Source organism: Rhipicephalus microplus, chromosome 9, assembly GCF_043290135.1.
Source record: "Rhipicephalus microplus isolate Deutch F79 chromosome 9, USDA_Rmic, whole genome shotgun sequence".
In the NCBI taxonomy this organism is placed as follows: domain Eukaryota; kingdom Metazoa; phylum Arthropoda; class Arachnida; order Ixodida; family Ixodidae; genus Rhipicephalus; species Rhipicephalus microplus.
Window position 1 is genome coordinate 56,454,936 of NC_134708.1, and position 20,931 is coordinate 56,475,866.

General features: G+C 43.3%; 2 protein-coding genes across 2 annotated transcripts; both read left to right on the forward strand.

The window, feature by feature from the left end:
* Nucleotides 1-4,254: 4,254 nt before the first annotated feature.
* LOC142772266 (putative glutamate receptor) lies at nt 4,255-13,896 on the forward strand. Its single transcript, XM_075874466.1, has 4 exons — nt 4,255-4,487; nt 7,267-7,357; nt 10,824-11,057; nt 13,828-13,896. Exons 1-4 carry the CDS (start codon nt 4,327-4,329, stop codon nt 13,894-13,896), a joined length of 555 nt encoding a protein of 184 aa, XP_075730581.1. The 5' UTR covers nt 4,255-4,326.
* Nucleotides 13,832-20,654, forward strand: LOC119165059 (uncharacterized). Its single transcript, XM_037417252.2, has 4 exons — nt 13,832-14,045; nt 15,506-15,661; nt 18,856-18,986; nt 20,256-20,654. The coding sequence occupies exons 1-4, from the start codon at nt 13,902-13,904 to the stop codon at nt 20,557-20,559; spliced, it is 735 nt and encodes a 244-aa protein (XP_037273149.2). The 5' UTR covers nt 13,832-13,901; the 3' UTR covers nt 20,560-20,654.
* Nucleotides 20,655-20,931: the final 277 nt, after the last annotated feature.

Sequence of the window (20,931 nt, forward strand, 5' to 3'; positions counted from 1 at the left end):
ATGAGTAAACTCCTGTTTCCAAAAACATCCCACTTGCGGTGACAAGACGCTTGGTTAGCAAGAAAGCGTGCCAGAAAAAAATGTGGGTGGTGGCACCACATATAGAAGTTTTCGCACAATTTGCCGCGACGTTACATACTTTGGCGGCCCCTTCTACGTAGTTCCTAGTCAGTGAAAATATACAGAAGTTGTTTCATAGGGGGCTATAGACTTCGCGCAACAAATTTGAAAGAATTCCGTAGAAGCAATGACGACAAATTACGATATATGCGCTTGGTAATCCGTCAAATCATGCATGGACGTTTCAGCGCGAAATATAAAAATGAAACTTTGAACTTTTTAATTCTCTATTGTTGAGCCTAGAACTGTGCAGTTGACATCATTATGGTTTTCAGAGTAATATCTTGTATATTGTCAGAGTATATTGTAAGAGTATTAAGGTTGTCAGAGTATTATCTATCTATAACAATTTATCGTTTCTTTTTAGTGTGCATTCAGGGGTTTACTGCTTCGAATTTTTTTCAACATTGATGAAATTGAGCACGTGTTTACTTTTATCTAGAAACGATGACTGGGAAATCAAAACATTTAGATGCGTCTATAACGCTAGCTCACAAAAATGCATTAGGCGATCGTGGTAATCAATGTATATCTAGGTCTGGAAATACAATAATAAATCAGCCCGCTACTACTCTTAATCCATAAGAGAAGTTCAGCGGTAAATGTTAAGATGGGGTCGTAATTAACGGTGCTGTTACCTAGGAAGGGGAGTGACGTATAATATTTACAAGTTTAATGAGCGCTTGAGTAAAATCTGCGAACACAAAGAATTTCGGTGCAGCTTCTCCTCACATTGCATGGGTGTGACTTTATTCACAGCGCTCTCCCCCGAGGTACTCTTGCTCAATCTATATGGTCATTTGTGAAAACTGATAACAAACCAAATCGTGGCGAAATTATGGCGAACGCTGTAGAGATTAGCTTCAGTGCAAGAATTTTGCTATGATATGAAGGAAACACCGCCAGGACAATATGGTGAGACTGCAGAAACATGCACGCTTCCTGCTAAAAAAAACAAACAAACTAGTTGAGCGTTCTAAAGACTAGAGTTGTGCTATGTTATTCAATTCCACGCAAAAATTTTACTGAATTCTTTGCAATTAGTAAGAAAACCAGAAGCGTGTATCAATAACAAAAATCATTTCTATGACAAGTCATTTCTTGGCATCATTTAAAAATAAAGGTAAGTTAAGTTATAAATTTTTCAAGAGCTTGTTAGGAACATCATCGGGGTGATAACGCGTTCGGATCGTGAGCCGTTGCGGGTCAATGCACTTGATAAGCACTCCAAGATATGGTAAACAAAGCAGTATTTGTGACGTCTAAGCACTAGTAAAGCTTCGCGAGAACGTACACAAATCCTGATTTGTAATTTTATTACAAAAACTACAATTGCTTCCAATAATATTCCCTAGGCTTTGCCGCGGACTATTTGCATGCTAGTTCTCTTTACCATTGTACCACAGGCAATCACATAACCTTTCAGTCACATAATGACCACCGAGACTATTATTTCTGTAAACGCAGAGTCTTTTTTTTTTGTGACCGCCTGGCTGCCCTTACTCCTAGAATTGATTTCGTGGGTCGGTACGTTAGTGCTCAGAACCAGGCGCTCAGGACTTGTCTTGAACTGCCATGCTGCCCGTCAATAGGGGCGAGCATTGCCATTGCAAGGGACCATTCTGCCAGGAGCCACATAACCTACGATGCTTTGCGATTGAACTCACTACGGCTCCAAAAGATATCAGCTTTCGCTAACCTTAGCATGGCTCGATGACCAGCCGTTTTCCGAGTAGCACAATTTGGGTGCCGGGACATCTGATCTTTCAAGCAGGTAGCGACGGAAGGGAATGCTAAAGTTTCTGTTGTCAATTGGACTCGCGAAACGACTATGACACTGCGATGCTTGAGTGTGTAAGTGAATACTGCTTTTTAAATGCACAGTATTTCTCAGCAAACTTTAGCAACCTTTAGCATATACATCTATCTATCCAACCACCTACGACTTTTAGCTCGCCTGGCCGTTTCGATAATGGTATTGATGTCAAAATTGGTATGGCATAACATGATCGTATGATGACCACAAGGGACAAGTCATAACATGAAAAGTATGACATGTCATTAATGTAATAATTTACATTTCATGGTCTTGCTACTACTGTGGTGTTTCGTTCACATGACATTACAAAACTGGTATGGTATGACATGACTGCAGGGTGAACACAAGTAATAGACCTTAACACGGAAATCATGACACGCATGTTATGTAGGTCATGACTACACGTAACGCTCATGGTGCACTCGCGATTGTTTCACTAGCTTCACATATACCTGATTTTGGTATCATGGGACGCGAATGATTGACCAAAGTAAATGACACATCCAACCATGATAATCATGACAAGCATGTCATGTAAAACACGACTACATGGAACACTCATAGTGCACTCACTGTCGTTTCGCTAGCTTCACATATACCTAATTTAGTGTTACGTGACGTCAATAGATGACGAAGGTAAATGAGTGATGCAAACAAGATAATCACAACATGTGTGTCATGTAAGAATATGACAACATACCACGCTCTCAATGCGCTCATGTTTGTTTCGTTAGCTGCACTTGTACCAAATTTGGTATCACGTGACGTGAATACATGACAAAGGTAAATGACACGTCCAAACATGAAAATCATGAATTACGTATTATGTAAAACATCACTACATGCTACGCTCATTGCGCGCTCGCGGTCATTTCGCTAGGTCCACATATACCAAACTTGTTATTACGTTCATGCCACATAATTATTCTACTCAAAATGATCTCCTTCCGCTAAATTAATAAACCGGATTGTTTGTTGTACATTTTGTAATTAGTATGCAACTGTTGACGGGTCATATCTTGCTGTTTCGGGCGTGGTGGTGGTGCTAATCCCCTATTGTCTATTGTTTATGACTCGTCAAAGAATTCCTGATATCCCAGTTACCAGGCCTTATCTTGAACGCGCAGCAAGTGCAAGTTGCTGAAGGCTTGCTGAGATCGAAAGCTTGAAGCAATCGCTGGAATCGGGGGAGCTGAAAAAAATGAGCACTCACAGAGTTCGCACTCTACGGCCTTGCGATTATTCAAGGCGCCGACAAGCGCTTACCGTGTTCGCACTTATCATTTGGAAAGGCCGAAAATGAATTGATTGGTTCTGCATGAATGCTGTCTAACTGGCGGGGAATAGACGGCGCTGACCCTGATAGACCTAGTTCTTTATGCATCGTACTTTTGTTATGATTTCGGTGCATCGCTGCGCAGAGAAGGAGGATATGTTCAATACATGCGCAATCTGGAGCCCATTGGCTCGCGCTATTTGCAAACTGGCTGCCGGTCGTTTTACGCAGCACAACGGTGCACTCAGTAACGAGTAAGAGCCGCTACTTGAATTCTATTGAAGAATAAGAACTTTCATGTAGTAGCTGTTTCAGAACTGAATCGACCAGCGGAAAAAACAGCTCTGCTAAGTTTTTCCTTTCTGAACGCCAAGCTTTGCATCGACGCCTGATATGTACGACAATGTTTTACGAGTTTCCATCCTGCCCGTAAGTATACTGCTATTCACGTCAGGCAAAACACCTTGGTTGCTAACTATCGTTGCTCCGATAGACTACCTTATTCGTATACCATGTTCGGTATGCGGTACGTATATTCTTCCAGAGGCATCGTGGACATGTTTTCATCATTTCGGAGCACCATGTTGCAATGGTACCATGTATCTTTTGGCGTCGTATTTTGTAACAAGTGAAGTTCTATGCATTTCCAGGCGCAGCTCTTCAATTGCAGGAGTTGTGGTAATGTCATGGTAGCTTACTTGTATCACTGAGGCTATTTTATTGCTAAAGGCTGGTCATATACCTATCCCCGTTGATAGTGGTCCAGTGGTTATGACGGACTACTGCTGGAGTAGATATGCCTGCAGCTTAGCCAAGACATGGGCAAGACATCGTGTTCACAATAGACCCGGCGCGCACTTTACTGAAGGACGCATAAGCGAATTCAAAAAGTGGGCCGGTGGGAGGAGAGGCATTCCTCTTTGCCACCGGGCCACGTTTTACATTCGCTTATGCGTCTTACAGTAAAGTGCGTGCATTTAAGCGTGGACAAACTTCGAGTCTCTATGGTTCACGATAGGCCACGACGTGAAGTCAATCTTCTGCCCAGAATACGACTGTTGTTTTCGTCGTCTATTGCTCCTACATTGTTGCTGAAGTGGCAATTCATGCCATGGAAAAGACCAGAACTTGCCTCACTGTTCTTGTGTCTATAATTATTTCTACGCAGTACAGCCCACACACAAATATCAGGCGTGGCCCCAACGGCGAGTACCTTCTGAACGGTACGGTGGGAAACGTCTTCAACGCCCTCGTCCAAGCGCTCCATTTCAAGTTAGTGTCTGAGACTTCCAAGCAAACTTGCATGGTTTGTCTTTTGCATTTCGTTTGATTTAATTTATTTTACTCGGAGGACTGAAGGATTAAGGAGGGGATATCAAAGAGCTATACAGTACAGGTAAACATTATAAAACATATTAGAGACCATCCAACAATTATATGAGGTGTACTAAATATTTACTGGTACGTAACATAATCTCAAAACATTGATCACCAGTAATGTCGGTAGTAGGAGCAGGAATGGGGTTACAATCCTCGCAAATACCAGAAAAAATGAGTTGCGGAAAAGGAAACACCTACAATTGCAACGGCAACAATAAAGGGCAAGTCCGGTGATTTTTTTTACAGTTTCAGGGTAATGGTGCTTGTATGCTGCGGCGACACTCTTGTCACGCGCTCGATAGCTGAAATGCGCAACAAATTAGAAAATAATTTTATTTATCGAAAAATTGCAATACCGAAAACGAAACCAAAAATATGTATTTGTTTTTTTAATTATTGAAACTTCGTTTGTCGTATGTCTTATTTTTGTCATGTAAATTGGATTAAGGTTTGGTTATGTTTTTTATTCTGTGTTTCATTCGATAGCCACATGAATAAAATTTATTGATGCCATTGCCTGAACTAGTGTCACTTATTTTGACACGTGTAACTTCCAAGTAGCAATTCATCATGCTTTTTTTCTTTGTTCACTGTTTAGTTTTAAGCTGATAGTTGTGTAATTTTCTAGGGATTTTGTCTTCACGCGGGGCAGGCGTCTTTTCAAGCGCTGTACTTGCTTTTTGCCAAAATAAAAAATCAATTTCCATTTCATACAGAACCATGTGCGCTGCTACGTGTGGCGTAATACCTTGCCCGAACCTTCCTGGTTGCGCATAACACCGCCAGATTACACTACTTGTCCGGGCCGTTGACGTTTGAGCCTGCGACGATCAGCTAAAACGCTTACGCTGTTAAGGTGAATATATTGCGAATCGTGTGAAGCCCACAATGCAACACCACTTGTCCCCCGTCACACGGCTAACAACACAGAAAAGGAAATCACATACTCAACCAAGGAATCGCCTGCCAAAAGTACAGAATTGATAGCAGGCAAGCGAACGCTGCAATGGTGCATCAGTTTCATCACTTGCGCTTTACGAAAATCAACGTCACACACACAATTTTGCCATTAATTCTGGCAAGCGATGTGAGCGTTCAGAGACAAGCTATAAAATGCGTTTAAAAAGATTGTGCGAAACTTTCAAGCCTGAAACTTGGCCTGATTGGCGCAAACGTGCATACAAATGCACCCAGTGAATTCCGTTGAAATGCATTGAACTCCGAAAATTGCCGGAGTTAGCTTTCGGTGATCAATATGTGACTATACCAGCTGGTATTACTAACTATTCTCCTCATATACATACGGGTCAAAAGCCAGTGAGGGAGGCCATAGCTTCTACAATTACGTCGAAACGGGACAGGCTACGTTAATTTCGTCTTGTAGCATTGCAGCATCTATTGTTTTTCAGTGAACCACGGAAGATCATTCATCTTAGTCAAGGTCTAAAGATAAGTCCTGATATGCTTTACTCTAAACGCGTAAAACAGTATCTAGACAACAGCTCATGGAAATGCAAGCTTGTATATCTTGGGTATAGAATCGACAATGCCGAAGATATGGACGCTGAAATAGAGTTTTATTAGAAAAAATTTAGGTACCCTGAGAATAAAAACTGGTTCCGTTCAGATGACACGTAAGCAGAGTGGCGGGGTTGAAGGACCGAAAGAAAATTCGGCACCCCATTTTTGCTGGAGCGTTGCACGGACCTCCATTTAGACTTGTTGCTCTTCAGCAAAGTTATTAGGATAGTTCTAATTTTATAGAAAATGAATAGGTTTTTGAAATCACTCAGCCAGCGATAGTCAGTAGTGAGAAGCTATTTTGAGAAGCACAAAAAGAACGTAACAAACGAAAAGCCAGGGTTGAATTCGAGAATCGTGAGGTTGGCGGTTATATTAATTGGTAGTGTGCGCTTTTCATTACGAAAATATTCAGCAATCTTTGCTGCAGAACTAGCATAATTTGCCCTAGACATTTAAACCTTCGCTATCTTCGGAACCCATTCGCACACAGAACAAGTTATACACACACGCATCTCCTCCTCGTACTTTTCTTTACGTTACCAAAACTGGTGTTGTGAATTGATAATGTCGTTCTCAGTACCATACAATGTGCCATATATGAGAAATGTGAAGCTTCACTTCAATTTTTTTTCTGAAATAAACTGCCCTATATCAAGAATAGTGAAATTTTATCATGGTAGTGTTTGCACTGGTGGATTGTTCACTGAAAATCATAGTTTTTAATAATCAATGTCTTACTCGCTATTTGAACGAAGCGTTCTTATTCACGTGTTTTAAATGCACAGTATGAGGCTCACAAAATGACCTCGTAATATGACCTGAGACGTGGGATAATATAAAAAATTAGACTAACCAGAGAGATAGTAAGCAAATTAAATACAATAGGTCTGTGCGCAAAGGAGTTAAATAAGTAACTTCTCACAAAAACACTTCCCACACCCTACATATCAGTTTACATCACTTGCCTCTCAATATTACTGTAGCTAGTTTGAGTGTGGACAAAAACAAGGCAAAAGAACATAAGAACCTACACGGCTTCGTACTGTGTTCGTGTCTTGTTGTGTCCTGGGTTACATGCATTGAAATATTCCCTAACGATGCTACAGTAACGAGCCCCCATGTCAGCCATCGCACTGCAACTTTGCAGTTACACTATCGCTCTACCTCCGGAGGTGACCACAGGAAGTCCTCGGGCTGACGGCTCCTGGACGGGGTGCATGGGTATGCTACATCGAAATGTGAGACATGTATTCTTTTTCGTACCTTGTATGCGTATACAGCACACATTTGCCGGATTTTCTTTCAATGGCCACTTATAAAAAAAAATGCTGGGGTGTACCTACTTTACACCGAGACACACCGTAGCTGTGTTTTCCAGAAAGATTTCACTCCCTTCATTTTCTAGCCCAGGCACTGAAAAAAAAAGTGAGCTGGCATTCTCGTTTTAACCTCTATTGCAGTGGGATCGGTGTTGTAGAATTGTCTGCCAGTTCGCTTTCACTTCTTCACTATAAATTTATTCTTGTTTATACACGAAAAAGGGGTTTGAAGTGCGCGACTGGCAATGACGAGCAGTAGGAGCCTTTACATAGGTTCTAACTGAACGTCTGGCCGCAACAGGGTCTTTGTGCATAATACGCATGCCTCTTGTAATAATCGTCATAATTTATGGTTTTGTTCCTTTTCTTTCCCCAGTGGAGCCCATCTGATAATGCTGATCACAAACTCTTTGAGTGCGAACAGAATGTGCATCTTTTTAGGAACAGGTGTGTTGAATATTCTAGTTCTTAGTGTACACGTTCCCTATGCAAGACGCAAAATATGTGAGATAATGAAAAATCAGTATCACGTACAACCGTGGTGGCGACATTTCTTGTGGAGGATCAAATGCTTGAGGCGTGTGCCGAAATTCAGCTGCACGCTAAACAACGCAGGGGGTCGAAATTTCCCGAGCCATCCTTTACGACGTCTCTCATATTTATACCGAGATCTTGCGTCATTACCCTCCAGCACTTATCATTAGTACCACATACTACGATCTTAGAAGTTGATGAAGGTTCGCATGGCACAACTTGATTTTCTTGTATAGGCAGCCCAATGCGAAAGCAAATTCAGGGTTAACATGGTTTGATGGAAACTTGGAAACAACATTCTTTCCTCAAATTTTCTTCTGTGTGGCTACTCGCTTATGTTACATATCACGTGTCTTACTGTATAAACGTAATGTCAATGTCTTTACAGTCTTTATTCATTACCAATTGTATTTTCTCCCCAGATTACTCAACCTATATTTGTTAACTCTGCCTGATCTATGCACTGAGAGCTCATATAAAGTGTTTGACGAAGATATTTCGTGTTACAAGTGTGATAATGTGTATCTATGTGTGTGTCCAAAAAGATTTATAATACACGTGATACACAATAATATCAGCAAAGTGAAGTTTTTCGCTGCCCCGGTAGTGCGAACAGGCATGAGCCATCACGCGCTCGCACCATCCGCTTTTTTATATCTCCCCCCCCCCTCCCCCAACTCGTGCTAAAGTTGTTCAGGCCTTGGTGGAAGGCAAGAACTACGAGGCGCGAGTATGTCACGCGACTTAAAATGACGTAACAATGCGTAAGTAGTCACACGAATAAACACGTTCACCAGTCGCATTTGATGTCTAAGACCCGTTCTGTACCTTGTCCAAGGGGTGGCTGCCCGGCTGGCTCCGAAGCGGGTGCTTTTTTTAAGTGGTTTTATCCCTCTTCCGTCGTCCTTGCTGCTAATACGTCTTCTCCGTTGGTTCCGGAGACCATTTACATACTCCATTTACATCTCAATGGTCCCAGTTGAGCTGTAAATACTTCCAGGTGATTGGATATCTCAAGATTCTAAGAACTGCCATTGGTGCGGCCACTTTCCTTTTCGATGACCCGGGTGGCGTCAAAGTTGAAGCGATGTTTAATCTTCTCCTTGTGTTCTGCGAGAACGTTTCGTGCTGCATCAAAACTAAGTACGCCGTGCAAGTGTTGCCGCATCCTTTCCAGGAAATATCGTCTCGCCGACGTAATCACGTTGCCGATGTAGCCGCGTCAGTACTTGGCGTGACATAACGTTATAACTAGTCAAGGAAACGTGAATTTCGCGGCTTCGGGTTACATTCAGTCATAAGCTTAAATCACGTAACATTGCGTTAAAACTGGCGACAGGAATAAGAAACAACGTTTAAGTAACGAGGTACGAGACTGAAATCACGAGATATCACGTAACTAATCACGTGACTGAAAAACGGGTCAAATCACGTAACACCAAGTGACACCCCTAAAAATCATATAACATTTAGTACCATGACTAAAAATTATGTAACGCCACGTAACAACTAGTAACATGACATGTCACTGCCCAAAGCAAGGATCAGCTAGTCCCAGAAATAAGGTCGAGCAAGATCCCGTAACAGCTAGCCACGTTGCTAATATCGTGTAACACTGTGCGATTAGTTATTGACTAAAATCAAATACCATAACGCAACAACTACTCACATGACACGTTCTCGTCATAACGCATGCAACGACTGGTCACTTGACTCGAGGTACTCGTACGAGCTAGTCAAGAAACATGTGACAAGCTGTAACCGCTTGTAAAAAGAATCACGGAGCTAAAACCTTGTGACACGTCACATTTAGTTACGGGACGGAAATCATGCACAATACCTAACTAATCTCGACCGTGCCAAAAATCGAGTAACATCATGTAAGTGCAGGTCACATGAATAAAATCACAAACGACTGGTCATGTGAGACATTCCCGCCAGGAGGAGGAGTAGGTGAAGAAAAACGAAAGGACCGGGAGGTCAGCCAGCTCTTAGCTTTGGTGATCGGACGAGAACCGGCGCATTCAGCATGGTATGGCCGATGACGGTTAGCCAGTTCTCAGACTTGCTGGCTACCCTGTGCTGGGTAAAGGGTAAGGGGAATAAACAATGATGAAAGAGAGAAGTTACAAAAGTAAATGAAAAAAGAAATGATTTTTTTTCCTTCCCCATCAGGAACCACAATCGAAATCAAGGCATCACGTCACAGGTAGCCACGTGGTATGTCCCGTCGAAACCACGTGACATTTTTTGGTAGAGGGGGCAACCTACTGACACCAGAGAAAGATAGCCAAGCCTATCTCTATCACTATACCTTTAATTCTTCCCTATCTTTTCCTAATCCCTTCTTACCCCCATCCCCTGCGCAGAACTGTGGAGGTGCCCTCCATTGAGAGAGAAGTAGTAACGGAACTGCACTTACCTCTTCCTTTTCCCCTTTCAAAAAGTCATTTATTAACCATAACGGCATCTACCAGCAAAAGCTTCCGATCTTGGTTGAAGACTAGCTCCGCTGTTGGTTCTGGCGTTGCGCCAGTAGTGCGAGCAACGTTTTCTTTTTTTGTGTCGGTATATTTTTTTCTTTCTCTCTTTCGAATTTCCCTTTTTACAATGTATGTATATGGCCTGCTGCTGGCCGTAATGTATTTAAAGGAGGCGCCTGCTTTCAGGTTTACAAGTTTTTTGCCTTTGCACAATTTGTTGTTTTTGTAGGAATAAAAACAAATAAAGAAGGAAATCACGTCGCACCAATGGAACATGCTAGAGTTTGAAACATGACTATTTTTCAAAAGGAAGAAACTGCATGTGCCACCTGATAACACCGTCTCCACTTACGTATTAATTTTTCCAGGAGAGTGACCTGGCCATGGGACCATTTTTTCCAGCCTCGGAACGCCTGGAGATCGCTAAGCCTTCGACCGTGTTCTACATGGAGCAACTGCGCATCTTGGCGGGTCGCGAGAGCTCGCAACAGAGCAGCGTCTTTGGATATATCATGGCTTTTGACTGGATGGCGAGTATTCTTAATTTAGTCTTAAGACGTGTAGCTTTCTTAAATGAGACTCTGAGCAAGCCATTCAAAAAAGTAGGTTAAGGACACAAGTCTAAAACTGCTACAAAATTCAACGAAGTAATTTTCCGTATCAAAGTGAAAGAGTTTAAAGGGCTCAATAAATTCTTAAATGGACCACCAGCCTCGGTGTCAGCACGACTGACGCCAAAAACCATCATCATGGTAGGACGTCATCATGGGACGCCACCATGGCGTCACAGTTCTCTACAATTCGTGATAGAATGCATATGTCCGTATGAACTACGTAACGTCAAGTGCAGCGATGACGTCAACGCATGAAATCATCGTATGGTCAAAGATTGGCTGGTCACGTCTCTTGTGCGAAACTGACTGAGGCACACAGGAAATGCCTCCGTTCCCACTCTGAACGATTCTCCACCGTTAATCGTAAACGTAGACGAGTTGCCCCTTCTGAATAATTTTCCGCCGTTAACCGAAAAACATTTGGACGAAGGACAAAAAGAGACGGACATGGGCTAACTTTTCAACTGATATAGGTGAACTGAGCAGTGAACGCTTGTCTGTGAACCGAGTGTTTGCACTATAATTTGACTACTTTCTGTTTGTTACATACGATATATGCGTCTTGCTTAGACATAATCTTCCGTTTGAAGCCTGCACCTGTAGGTGCCTCTTCGTCCTTCGTTCAATTGTTGCGCGCCTATATAAGGGGGACCAAGTAAGCTCACACACGCACATCAATAAATTTTATTGACATCACAGGTGTGGATGTTCCTCAGCATAGCTTTGATTATGGTGTCCGTGGTGACAGCTCTGCTCAATCACGTGCAAGCCTACAAGTCCCAAAAGAGAATGTCCTTTATCCGGAGCATCAGCGATGCAACGTGGATGTACGTAGAGAACCTTTTCCTCGAAGGTAATAGGGTTTTCTTTTGCTCAAGCTTATGTTTATCAGATAATTTTAGAGGCCGCAGGGAAGCGTGTAGTTGAACTTCGAGAATGAGAAAATAAAAATAATGCCTAAAAGAAAAAAGAGCCACAATTTCACCGCAAGGATGCAGCTATGACTGCGATATCGAATGTTCAGAATATTAAACCGAACAGGACTATAGCAGCTTTTTTTTTTGGGGGGGGGGGGGGGGTTGATGCTTTTGTTTTTCCTCTCTAGATGTGTATATGAAGCTGCGCATAAGGTTCAATATCTTTCGTGCGTCATTCGCAACCACGCTAGTGGCTCTATTTCTAGGAAAGTCGGAATGTGCTTGCTTTAGAGGCGTATGTTTATTTTTTCTCATGTATGGCTGGTTTTTTATATGTGGGATCATTGTTTTCTCAGGCTTTAACTGCCATTGCGCCGATTCCTTACGCAACACTGCAAACTTTCAATGTGAAATAAATATCAATAAATTATATGATACTAACAAATATTCTTTAATAATTAGGCTAAATGTATGAGACGCCAGCTTGAGGAAATGTGGCCTCTTCAGCGAACCAAGTGGTTTTCCTGTCGTCTATCGCTTGAACGCGAAGTAAGCGGTGAAAACACAGCACGTACAAGGGTACGAGTCATCGACTAATTTGTGCATGGAAAGCGCGCGTAACCACTCTCCTATCATAAATGTGCGCAACAGCTTTTCGCTGTTGCACACTTTTATGATAGGAGGGTGGTTACTGTTACCCAATGATGCTCCTCCGCTCGATGGAGCCGGCTGGCATTTTCAACTCCACCGGCTGGCATTTTTCAACTCTCTTTGAGCTGCGGCCATCTGCAGCCTTCGCAGGTTCTTCACTCGCACATACAACTTACGAAGTGCGGGGTGGTGCTATTGATTTGTAAATTATATGGCACATGACGATGACTGATACTGCAGAACAGACGATTGGGTACCGATATGATTGATGTAACAGTAACAGAAAAGGGCGATACAGCATTTATTGCCTGATGCCATAGGAACGGTTGGGGCACCTCATGGAATACCGCAGGTGTGGTCAAGTGATAGAGCACCCGCATCTAATTCTGCAAGTATTGGTTCAGCACATAGCACCACCGGGTAGACGCTGGCTTTCTGTATTGGGGGAATATTGCACAAGAATATGAAAAGAAATTCGAACAGCTTGGCCCTCTGTTTACATCACGTTCTGGTTTTGGTAGCAATGAAAAGGTGCTATAATTGTCATTGATTGTATCAAGGATGACTTCAGTGACTTTTGCTGCCATTTAAGCTACAATAAATTGAAAAGTGTGACGCAGTAGATAATACTGGTGCCACACTGCTCGCATTTCTTTGCATGCACACTGTACTCTGACTAAGCGATAGGCGGTGTATTTACTCATATCGACAATATGATCATATTTTTCCAGTGTCTTTTCTCAGAATTTTCCTGTCCCGAGTACAAATTCGAAGAGATAGATGTGAAATGGTCAAAAGAAGGCTCAGAAGGAAAGTTGACCATTAAAAAAGAGCACTTTTGGGACTTCGCGAGGCCCTTAGAAATTTTTTCTTAAAAAGTGAGCAGTAATAAAAAATTGTACAAAGTCTGACTAAACGTTGAGGCTGTAGCTAGAAATGCGGATCAGTGCTGCACCTGCCCTAGGGAGATGCTGGCGTCAACAGGCAAGCAAACGCTGGTGTTCTAAACGTGCAGGCTATTTGATATCCTGGGCTGCAGAGAATTGTTCATTAGCGATTTCGTCACGCCCTCTCTCCTCTTCTGACTCCTCTTCCCCTCACTTCCCTTTCACGGAGCCCTCACTATATTATACTACGATTGGCTATACAAAGTTTCGCCCTTTTTTGTCTTTTCTTACTACGCTGTTCAGCAACGACGGAACCTGCTCGAGGAGGAGCTCAACGTCTGCTCAGCGCAGTCTGGTGGCTGGCCACATTAGTGCTGATGAACGCCTTCTGTGGACACATGCGTGCTTGCCTCATGATCAAGTCTGAAGTGCGAAAGATCGAGAGTGCCGAAGACCTTGTAGACCGACCACAGACGGTGCCATATATGTGGCTCGGAACATCATATGTGGCAACTGTAGCTGTAAGTATACGTTCGCAGGAAACTAGAGTTTTAGCATTTTCACGCCTTGACCACACTTAGAAACCCGATAATTTCTAGCTATATTGTGAGATTCGAACTTTCGAATTTTATTACAAAACACTTCAACCAAATGTATAACACGAAAGTGTTTTATGCCGGGGTGCACCATGGCTTCTCTGAAATATTTTTGTCATAGATATAACGTTGTAAAATATATTAAAAAGGATTGCAAAACAAAAATTTGCCCCGTATCTGCATGTTTCACTGCAAATGTCGTCGAAAGACAATAGTCTTGCGTGTGGAGAGAGTGAACAAAACGTTTATTTGAAGTTATGCTTGAGACAATTGGTGAATTGCATTGTGGAGACACTGCGTTAGAGAGTCTCAATCCTTGCACTGAAGGTGAACGAGCGCATCGAGGAACGTTAGACACGAGCACTATCTGGCAGTTATCTTCGAAAACGAAGGAAGGCGTGCCCGCCTGTCTCGAAGGCGATAAGGTGTAGAACGCAAAGTGACAGGCAGGTGCCACCACCGTGTCGTCTTAGTTCTTAGCGTTGAAACACTTGCCTTTATGAGCATCGCATTGTATTGTCAGTGCAGCGTGATAAATGCTATGGCTTTTAGAATTACTCATGTGTGCCTTCTCTAGTATAAGGACACACATACAAATCATTGACGTGTTGTTGTGGTGCCTCAGAAATGCGCAATAGTTGCTTTTTAGTTGCCAATGACACAAGTGGGAATACTGAAACTTGAGCAATATTGGTGGGCGCTGCAGTTGAGGCTGACAGTCTAGGGAATTGTTACGGTGGACAATCAGGCAAATGTAGAGACAGACCTATATACAGACAGACCAAAGTTTTTGCGTCGAAGTGCCCCAAGAAAGACTATCGAACGAGAAAAACGAGAAGGAAAGATCCTGCCACACGGCCTCGGACCAGCGACCACTCAAATCACAACGCGCGATGCTAACCGGTATGCCACGAAACGTACTTTGGCGAGGATGCTAACGACAAGACATTTATATGCATCATATACCGTTTGGCGCTCTTCGGAGCTCCGAAACGGTAGCGCGTTTTTGTTACCAATAGCGAGATGGGGCGAAGAACTTGCGTTGGGTGCGCTCTAAAAGTCGTTGCCTCCACGCAGGCACTGTTTGGCTGAGCATATCCTATTGTGCCGCAGCAGCACATTTTAATGAAACACGCCTAGTCAGTTAGGTCAAGCAAGGCATCTGCTTATTTTTGTCATTATCATTTGCTCGTACACATTCACGTTCGCACTTTACCCCTGTACAATTTCGTTTCCGGGCAAACCAATTGCGCCAGTTTTTTAAGTACTACTACGAAGCGGAGACGATGGTTAATGCGCGTAGGGAATGGCGTCTTTGCATTTTTCATACCTATTGTTTAAATCCGCCCACACAACCTTAAAAAGCACCTGAACGATTTCCACAGAATTCAACCAATCCAGATCAGCGCCAAATCGGCCGCACCATCCGAGAGAGAGGCACCGCTGTTCCGGTGCAGGAGCTCTACGGCAGGGCCCTCCTGGAAAAGGTGGCTCAAGGACGTGCTGCCATAATCAGCGACGCGACGTCTCTAGCTTTCCAGGTGGGAAGGCTACCACTACTATGGACAACGGACTGGAACATGCAACATAAACAAGCACAGACTTCCAACGAAAAGTGTATTAGAAAGTTCACTCGTCCACCTCGGTGGATTAGTCGTTACGGCGCTCTGCTGACGGCCCTACAATCATGGCTTCAATGTTTGCCACGGTGAACACGTTTCAATGGAACTGGAATGCTGGAGATCAGGATGCTACGCAAATTTGTCGCACGTTAAAGAACACCAGATGGTCGAGCTTTCGGAGCTCTTTACTACAGCATGATATATGTGATCTGAGGATTATGACATGCATATAACCTCATATTTTTTATCACTAAACTTAACTGACATATAACCATAGCCAAACACTTTATCGCCATGAAGGAGTGAAGCAAGGAAGAGAGGGAAAGAAAACAAGAAAACATATGGATGTGCACCAGTAGGCAATACTTTGCCCGCCCATCTAGACAATGGAAAAAGATGACGTAGTTTGAAAGTTAGTAATCGAAAGAAAGAAAGAGAAAGACAAAAGCAGAGGCACACGACACCACAGTGCGCTAGTACTGGGCGATACATGACATCACCATCACCTTACAGCGTCTTGTGCAAGTCTATTGTCTTGAAAAGTTTTAACAATAACTTCGTCACATTCATCATTGATGACTCCAGGACGATAGTGCCAAATGGTTACTACCGACATGCGTATGTAGACAAGGCGAGCTAAAGTGAATGCGAGGGGTCGCTTTTGCACAGCGAAGTGGCGACAGTCGCGAACTATGCGCTACAGTCATACTGTCGTATCATGATATGGGGCTACTTGCCTGTCATCTTACGACATCACCTAATACGAGTGGCCATTTTTAATTTTACGAGATCTGTCATACGGCATACTAAAACAGAAAAATAGCAAAGTTCATACATTATTGCAGTCATTTAGCATGCGTGGAAGCTCAGTTCAGTAATTCAAGTGATCTTCACTTTACATGCTTAGGTCCACAACAGATGAATTACATGAGTGGCCTGTGTGCCGAGTTCATACAATATCCGGTCGTGTGTTGGAGTGTGCAGTATACGAAGACTGTGTCTTTGCGGAAGAAAGCGAAAAGACTTTGGGTGAATTCATGAAGACAACGTAATTACACCAGATGTTATAGGCCTAAAGCAACATTGTGACTGTGGGGAGTGAGACTGTGATTCTCTCTGATTACCCTCTCTCTCAAACTCTTTTTTTGTACGCTCAACATTAAAACGCCACCATTCCTTTCCTTGGTGTGTAATTGTCTATTTTGATTATTACAGGCCGCTTTCCGAATAATCACTTTTGGTGTGCCGTAACGTTGGAGCTTCCAACCAAAAAGTGACGAAGGCATTGCTGAAGTTTCTGCAGCCAACCGGACTGGCTAAACGACTGTCACATTCTCGAGCTTGACTGAGAGTGTGAGTTTTGATGATGGCGAAAATTCTGTAGGCCATTTGCTCAGACTTCGGTCCACGTCGAAAAACTCCAGGTGGTCGAAATTTTCGAAGCCCTCCACTAAGGCATCTCTGATAATTATATGGAGGTTCCGAGGCGTTAAACACCACATATCAATGAAATCAATGAAAAGTGAGAGTGTGCCAGCTTTTTTTTTCTTTTTCAAAGTCCTTTTCTACACATTTCCTCCCTTTCATTGCTTTATTTTTTTTCCCCTTAGTTCTTTTCCTATGCAGGCTAGGAAAAGGAAAGTCTACAATTTAAACTCTCTGTCTTTAACGTATCATTTCTCTGCATATACTGGTTAATATCCCGGCATTTTGTTCCTCTGCTGTTCTTACACCTACAAAAAGCTCTTCACCGAATTTCAGTGCATGTCTTTGCTTCGGCTTTGAGTCTGCAGTCTCCAGCCGCACAGTTTTTATTGCGATAGCAATTATATGTACACTCTCGGCTGGATTTCGCCACTGGTGTTGGCGTGGGCGTGGAACGTGGAATCTCCGCGTCGTGAATGCGAGGTGTTAACCACTGAGCCAAGAAGAGGTACCTCCTTCAACTTTCCAACGGCAAGCTAGCCATAGCTACCACCATAAAGTTTCTCACAAATACCTAGAGAGAAGTGTGGCGCCACCGTCTATGCGAATTTCTTAAGGGGTGATGTCGGAGCGCTGGGAATGACGGTATATGTGTCTGCAAGGCTTGTGTTGGCTGGTGTTGAGTGAGGCTTCGGCTCCAAAGCGAATACGACTGCGTAAACGAAGCTTCTTTAAAACAAAACATTCATAGGCGGATCTCGTTCACGCGTATTTTAATCAATAGTAAAAGTCCACTCACCTTGACGGCACAATCAAACGGCGAAGGAAAGAAACAGACGACATAAACGCGGTGGAAAGAACACTCGCTTTGTCGTCTGCCTGCCAAGTTTAGTCACCATTGGTTACTTATTACGCTTCCTAAAATTGTACATAGACGCAAAAGGTTCCAGTGTTAAATAAAACACGTTTATTTGCAGCGACACAAATAAATAGCTTATTACGTTCTCTTTTAGTAAGAAATCAATCATTTTAATGTGAAGCCAGACGCGTCTTCAAGGTATACAAATCCGAGTCAAGTTTGAAGCTCACGTATCCCGTCATTCCTTTGCATCCAGCAGCTCACTAGCACCAGATTTTCCTCTAGGTATGATTGTGAGAAACTTTATGTCTACCACTTACCGCTCTCGGCAGGCATCTTGAGGGGCAGGGGACTATCGCGTTTTCAGCATTATCAGCAAGATGGCGCAGTGAGCGCGCGGCGGCTCTCATCACTCACGCGTACTTTGGCCAACGTAGAGAATAAGGGGCTCTATGCTCGATCACGTGCCATTATATTGCAGTGAGGAGAATCGATCGTCTTGGCTAGCCTTCGAATTTCGTCGGAAATATTCTGTTGTAGTTACCGGGCGTACAAAGGTCACTGCAATCGTTGCACAGCCTCCATTTGCGAAAAGGGCGCGGTTTTCAGACACAGCGAAGTAACAACTGAGACGCTTATTCGCGTTAATCTGTACTTGTGAGTATGTTTCGTGCGTCCTTTGCGCGTGAGAAACGCGGGGCACGTTTCGATCTGCTTGCCATTCTGTGCGTCACCTTCCGATTTGTTGCTATCGCGTTCATTGCTTCGCCTTTGAGGCAAGGCTGTGACTTTCTTTCTACATGCACTGTGTTCGCATGTATTCTTCCAGGTGTCATCGAAGTGCCAAGACTTTGTGGGCGCCGAATACTACATGGCCCGTGAGGGACTTGTGTCTCATCCTCTAAACAGCTTCGCTCGCAAGGACATTGACCCCGAGCTGTTCAAGAACATCAACAAAATGTATGTGTTTTGCTTACGTGTCGCTCTTTAAGAAAGTCGCCTCTGTACTGTTCATGGTGCGAGAATCACATTCAATATCGCCATCATACTTTACAATGTGCATGCCTTTGCAAGCTAAAAATTCGAACAGTGCAACCTTCAACAATCCTTAAACCTTGCTGATTCTTTATAGTTTGCTCGTAGAAATAGCGGAAGATGTTCAATACCTTTCCCAGTTGTTTCTCCTAGTCACACGACGTTTTCGAAAAAAAAAAAAATCAAGGTGACCACAATGCCTTCCTTGAGTGTGTGGTAGTCGCACCCAAGGAATACAGCCCTGCTGTGTACCTTGGCTGAACTTCGCGCAGCAGTAGCTTAACGCAGAGGCCACATAAAAAAAAAGATTGTGGTTGAGTTCTGCTACACGAAGTGTCAATAATTTGAGATATACTCACATAAAATTAATCTTCTTTTTCAATAAATTAATAAACTTTGATTAATTATACTGACAGTTAGGGTCCTTGTTTTAAGTATTATAATTGCTCCGGCATCATGTGTGTCAAACTTCACTTTTAACCTGTATCAAAACAAAGGAAGTGAGTTTTATTTTGATAGGCATTTTCTCAATACTAAAAAAAACCAGAAGTGACTTATCAGCCGGAAATGCTTACATAAGAAAAGATGATGTCACTCATTGCTTCTGCGACTAATTAAACACCAAGTGGAGGTACATAGTAGCGCAAACTTTAAAAAAAACGCAGAAAACAAAAGAAGTAGAAGGGAACAGAAAGGTCGGGTGGAATACTTCATTTCTTGATTCAAAAGGACAGGGCCCCAGACTGCAACTCACTCCGCATGCCTACGTCAAAATCGGTAGACACTGGCCACAATCGCCTATCAAGAAGCTGCAGCTCATGCTTGTAAAGTGAAACAGACGGGACACTAATGCAACCCATGCCCCTCTTCTTAATGTGAACCGCCTCCAATAACTATCGCGCTATTGTGTCGTTGCTTCTGCCTATTATATTGGTCTCACGATGACGAGACCCACATCTTCAGGCTATAGAGTGTGCATGTAAGGGTACGTTTCTTTTGTTATTTAAAGGTAACTGAAAGTTTAGCGCCCAACCTTTCTGCTCCCTCCAACTTCTTTTGTTTTATCTGTGTTTTCTAAATTTGTGCTACTATGCACCCCATTGACAATAACCAACTTGCCAAAACAACAAGCCTTACTGGCTGAGTGGCTGGATTTCATGGAAATTCAGTTGTAGAGCCTCGCCTGTCACGCAGCATTCGACGACTTCTCGAAGCCGGACTGGTCAACTACTGGTGGGGCATCGCCATGGGCGACATGGGTTCCTGTGGAGGGGGCTCTTCTGCATCTTCGGGTCCCGAAGAGGCGTCCACGCTGACCCTCGACGACGTGCTGGGAGTGTTCGTGTTGTGGATCGCGTGCGTCGCCGCCTCCTGCGTCGCTCTCCTAGCCGAGACGAACATACCGGGCCGGAACAGAGAGGACAGATGGAAAATCATAGTCACGGGATGGCGCGAGCGGCGTTTTAGGCGGCTGCGACAATCCCGCGTGGTCGTATAGCTTCGGACCCCTGTATCACCGTTTGTCTATGCGCATGTTGTCAGTGAAATACGGTAGTTTTAAAACAAGTAGCGTTCATTTGCCCAGTTAGTACCAGACAGTATCCTACAATATTTATTAGACAGAACTCTGGCATTGTGATTGTTGAGCCCCAATAGGAATACATGCTTAGTGCAAGTATTTGCCAATGCTATGAGCTTGTAGGTTCCAACACACTCGTAGCTTGGTTCCCTGCTGTGTTTACCCTTGTTTCAAATAAAAGAATGGCTCAAAGTGAAGCTAGTGATATCGCCTGAATTTTCATGCCTGGACGGGTGAAGGTGGTGAAGTAGAACTGCTGAAAGGTTCGGTAAATTTTGTCTTGCAACAGTT

Excerpts from the sequence above, each read along its gene's own strand:
- LOC119165059 (XM_037417252.2), top strand. The coding sequence starts at position 13,902 with ATGAACGCCTTCTGTGGACACATGCGTGCTTGCCTCATGATCAAGTCT. Across the intron at positions 14,046-15,505 it reads CATATGTGGCAACTGTAGCT|AATTCAACCAATCCAGATCA; the intron begins GTAAGTATACGT and ends CGATTTCCACAG. Across the intron at positions 15,662-18,855 it reads CGACGTCTCTAGCTTTCCAG|GTGTCATCGAAGTGCCAAGA; the intron begins GTGGGAAGGCTA and ends GTATTCTTCCAG.
- LOC142772266 (XM_075874466.1), top strand. The coding sequence starts at position 4,327 with ATGGAAAAGACCAGAACTTGCCTCACTGTTCTTGTGTCTATAATTATT. Across the intron at positions 7,358-10,823 it reads TGGGTATGCTACATCGAAAT|GAGAGTGACCTGGCCATGGG; the intron begins GTGAGACATGTA and ends TAATTTTTCCAG. Across the intron at positions 11,058-13,827 it reads TGAGCAAGCCATTCAAAAAA|CAACGACGGAACCTGCTCGA; the intron begins GTAGGTTAAGGA and ends TACGCTGTTCAG.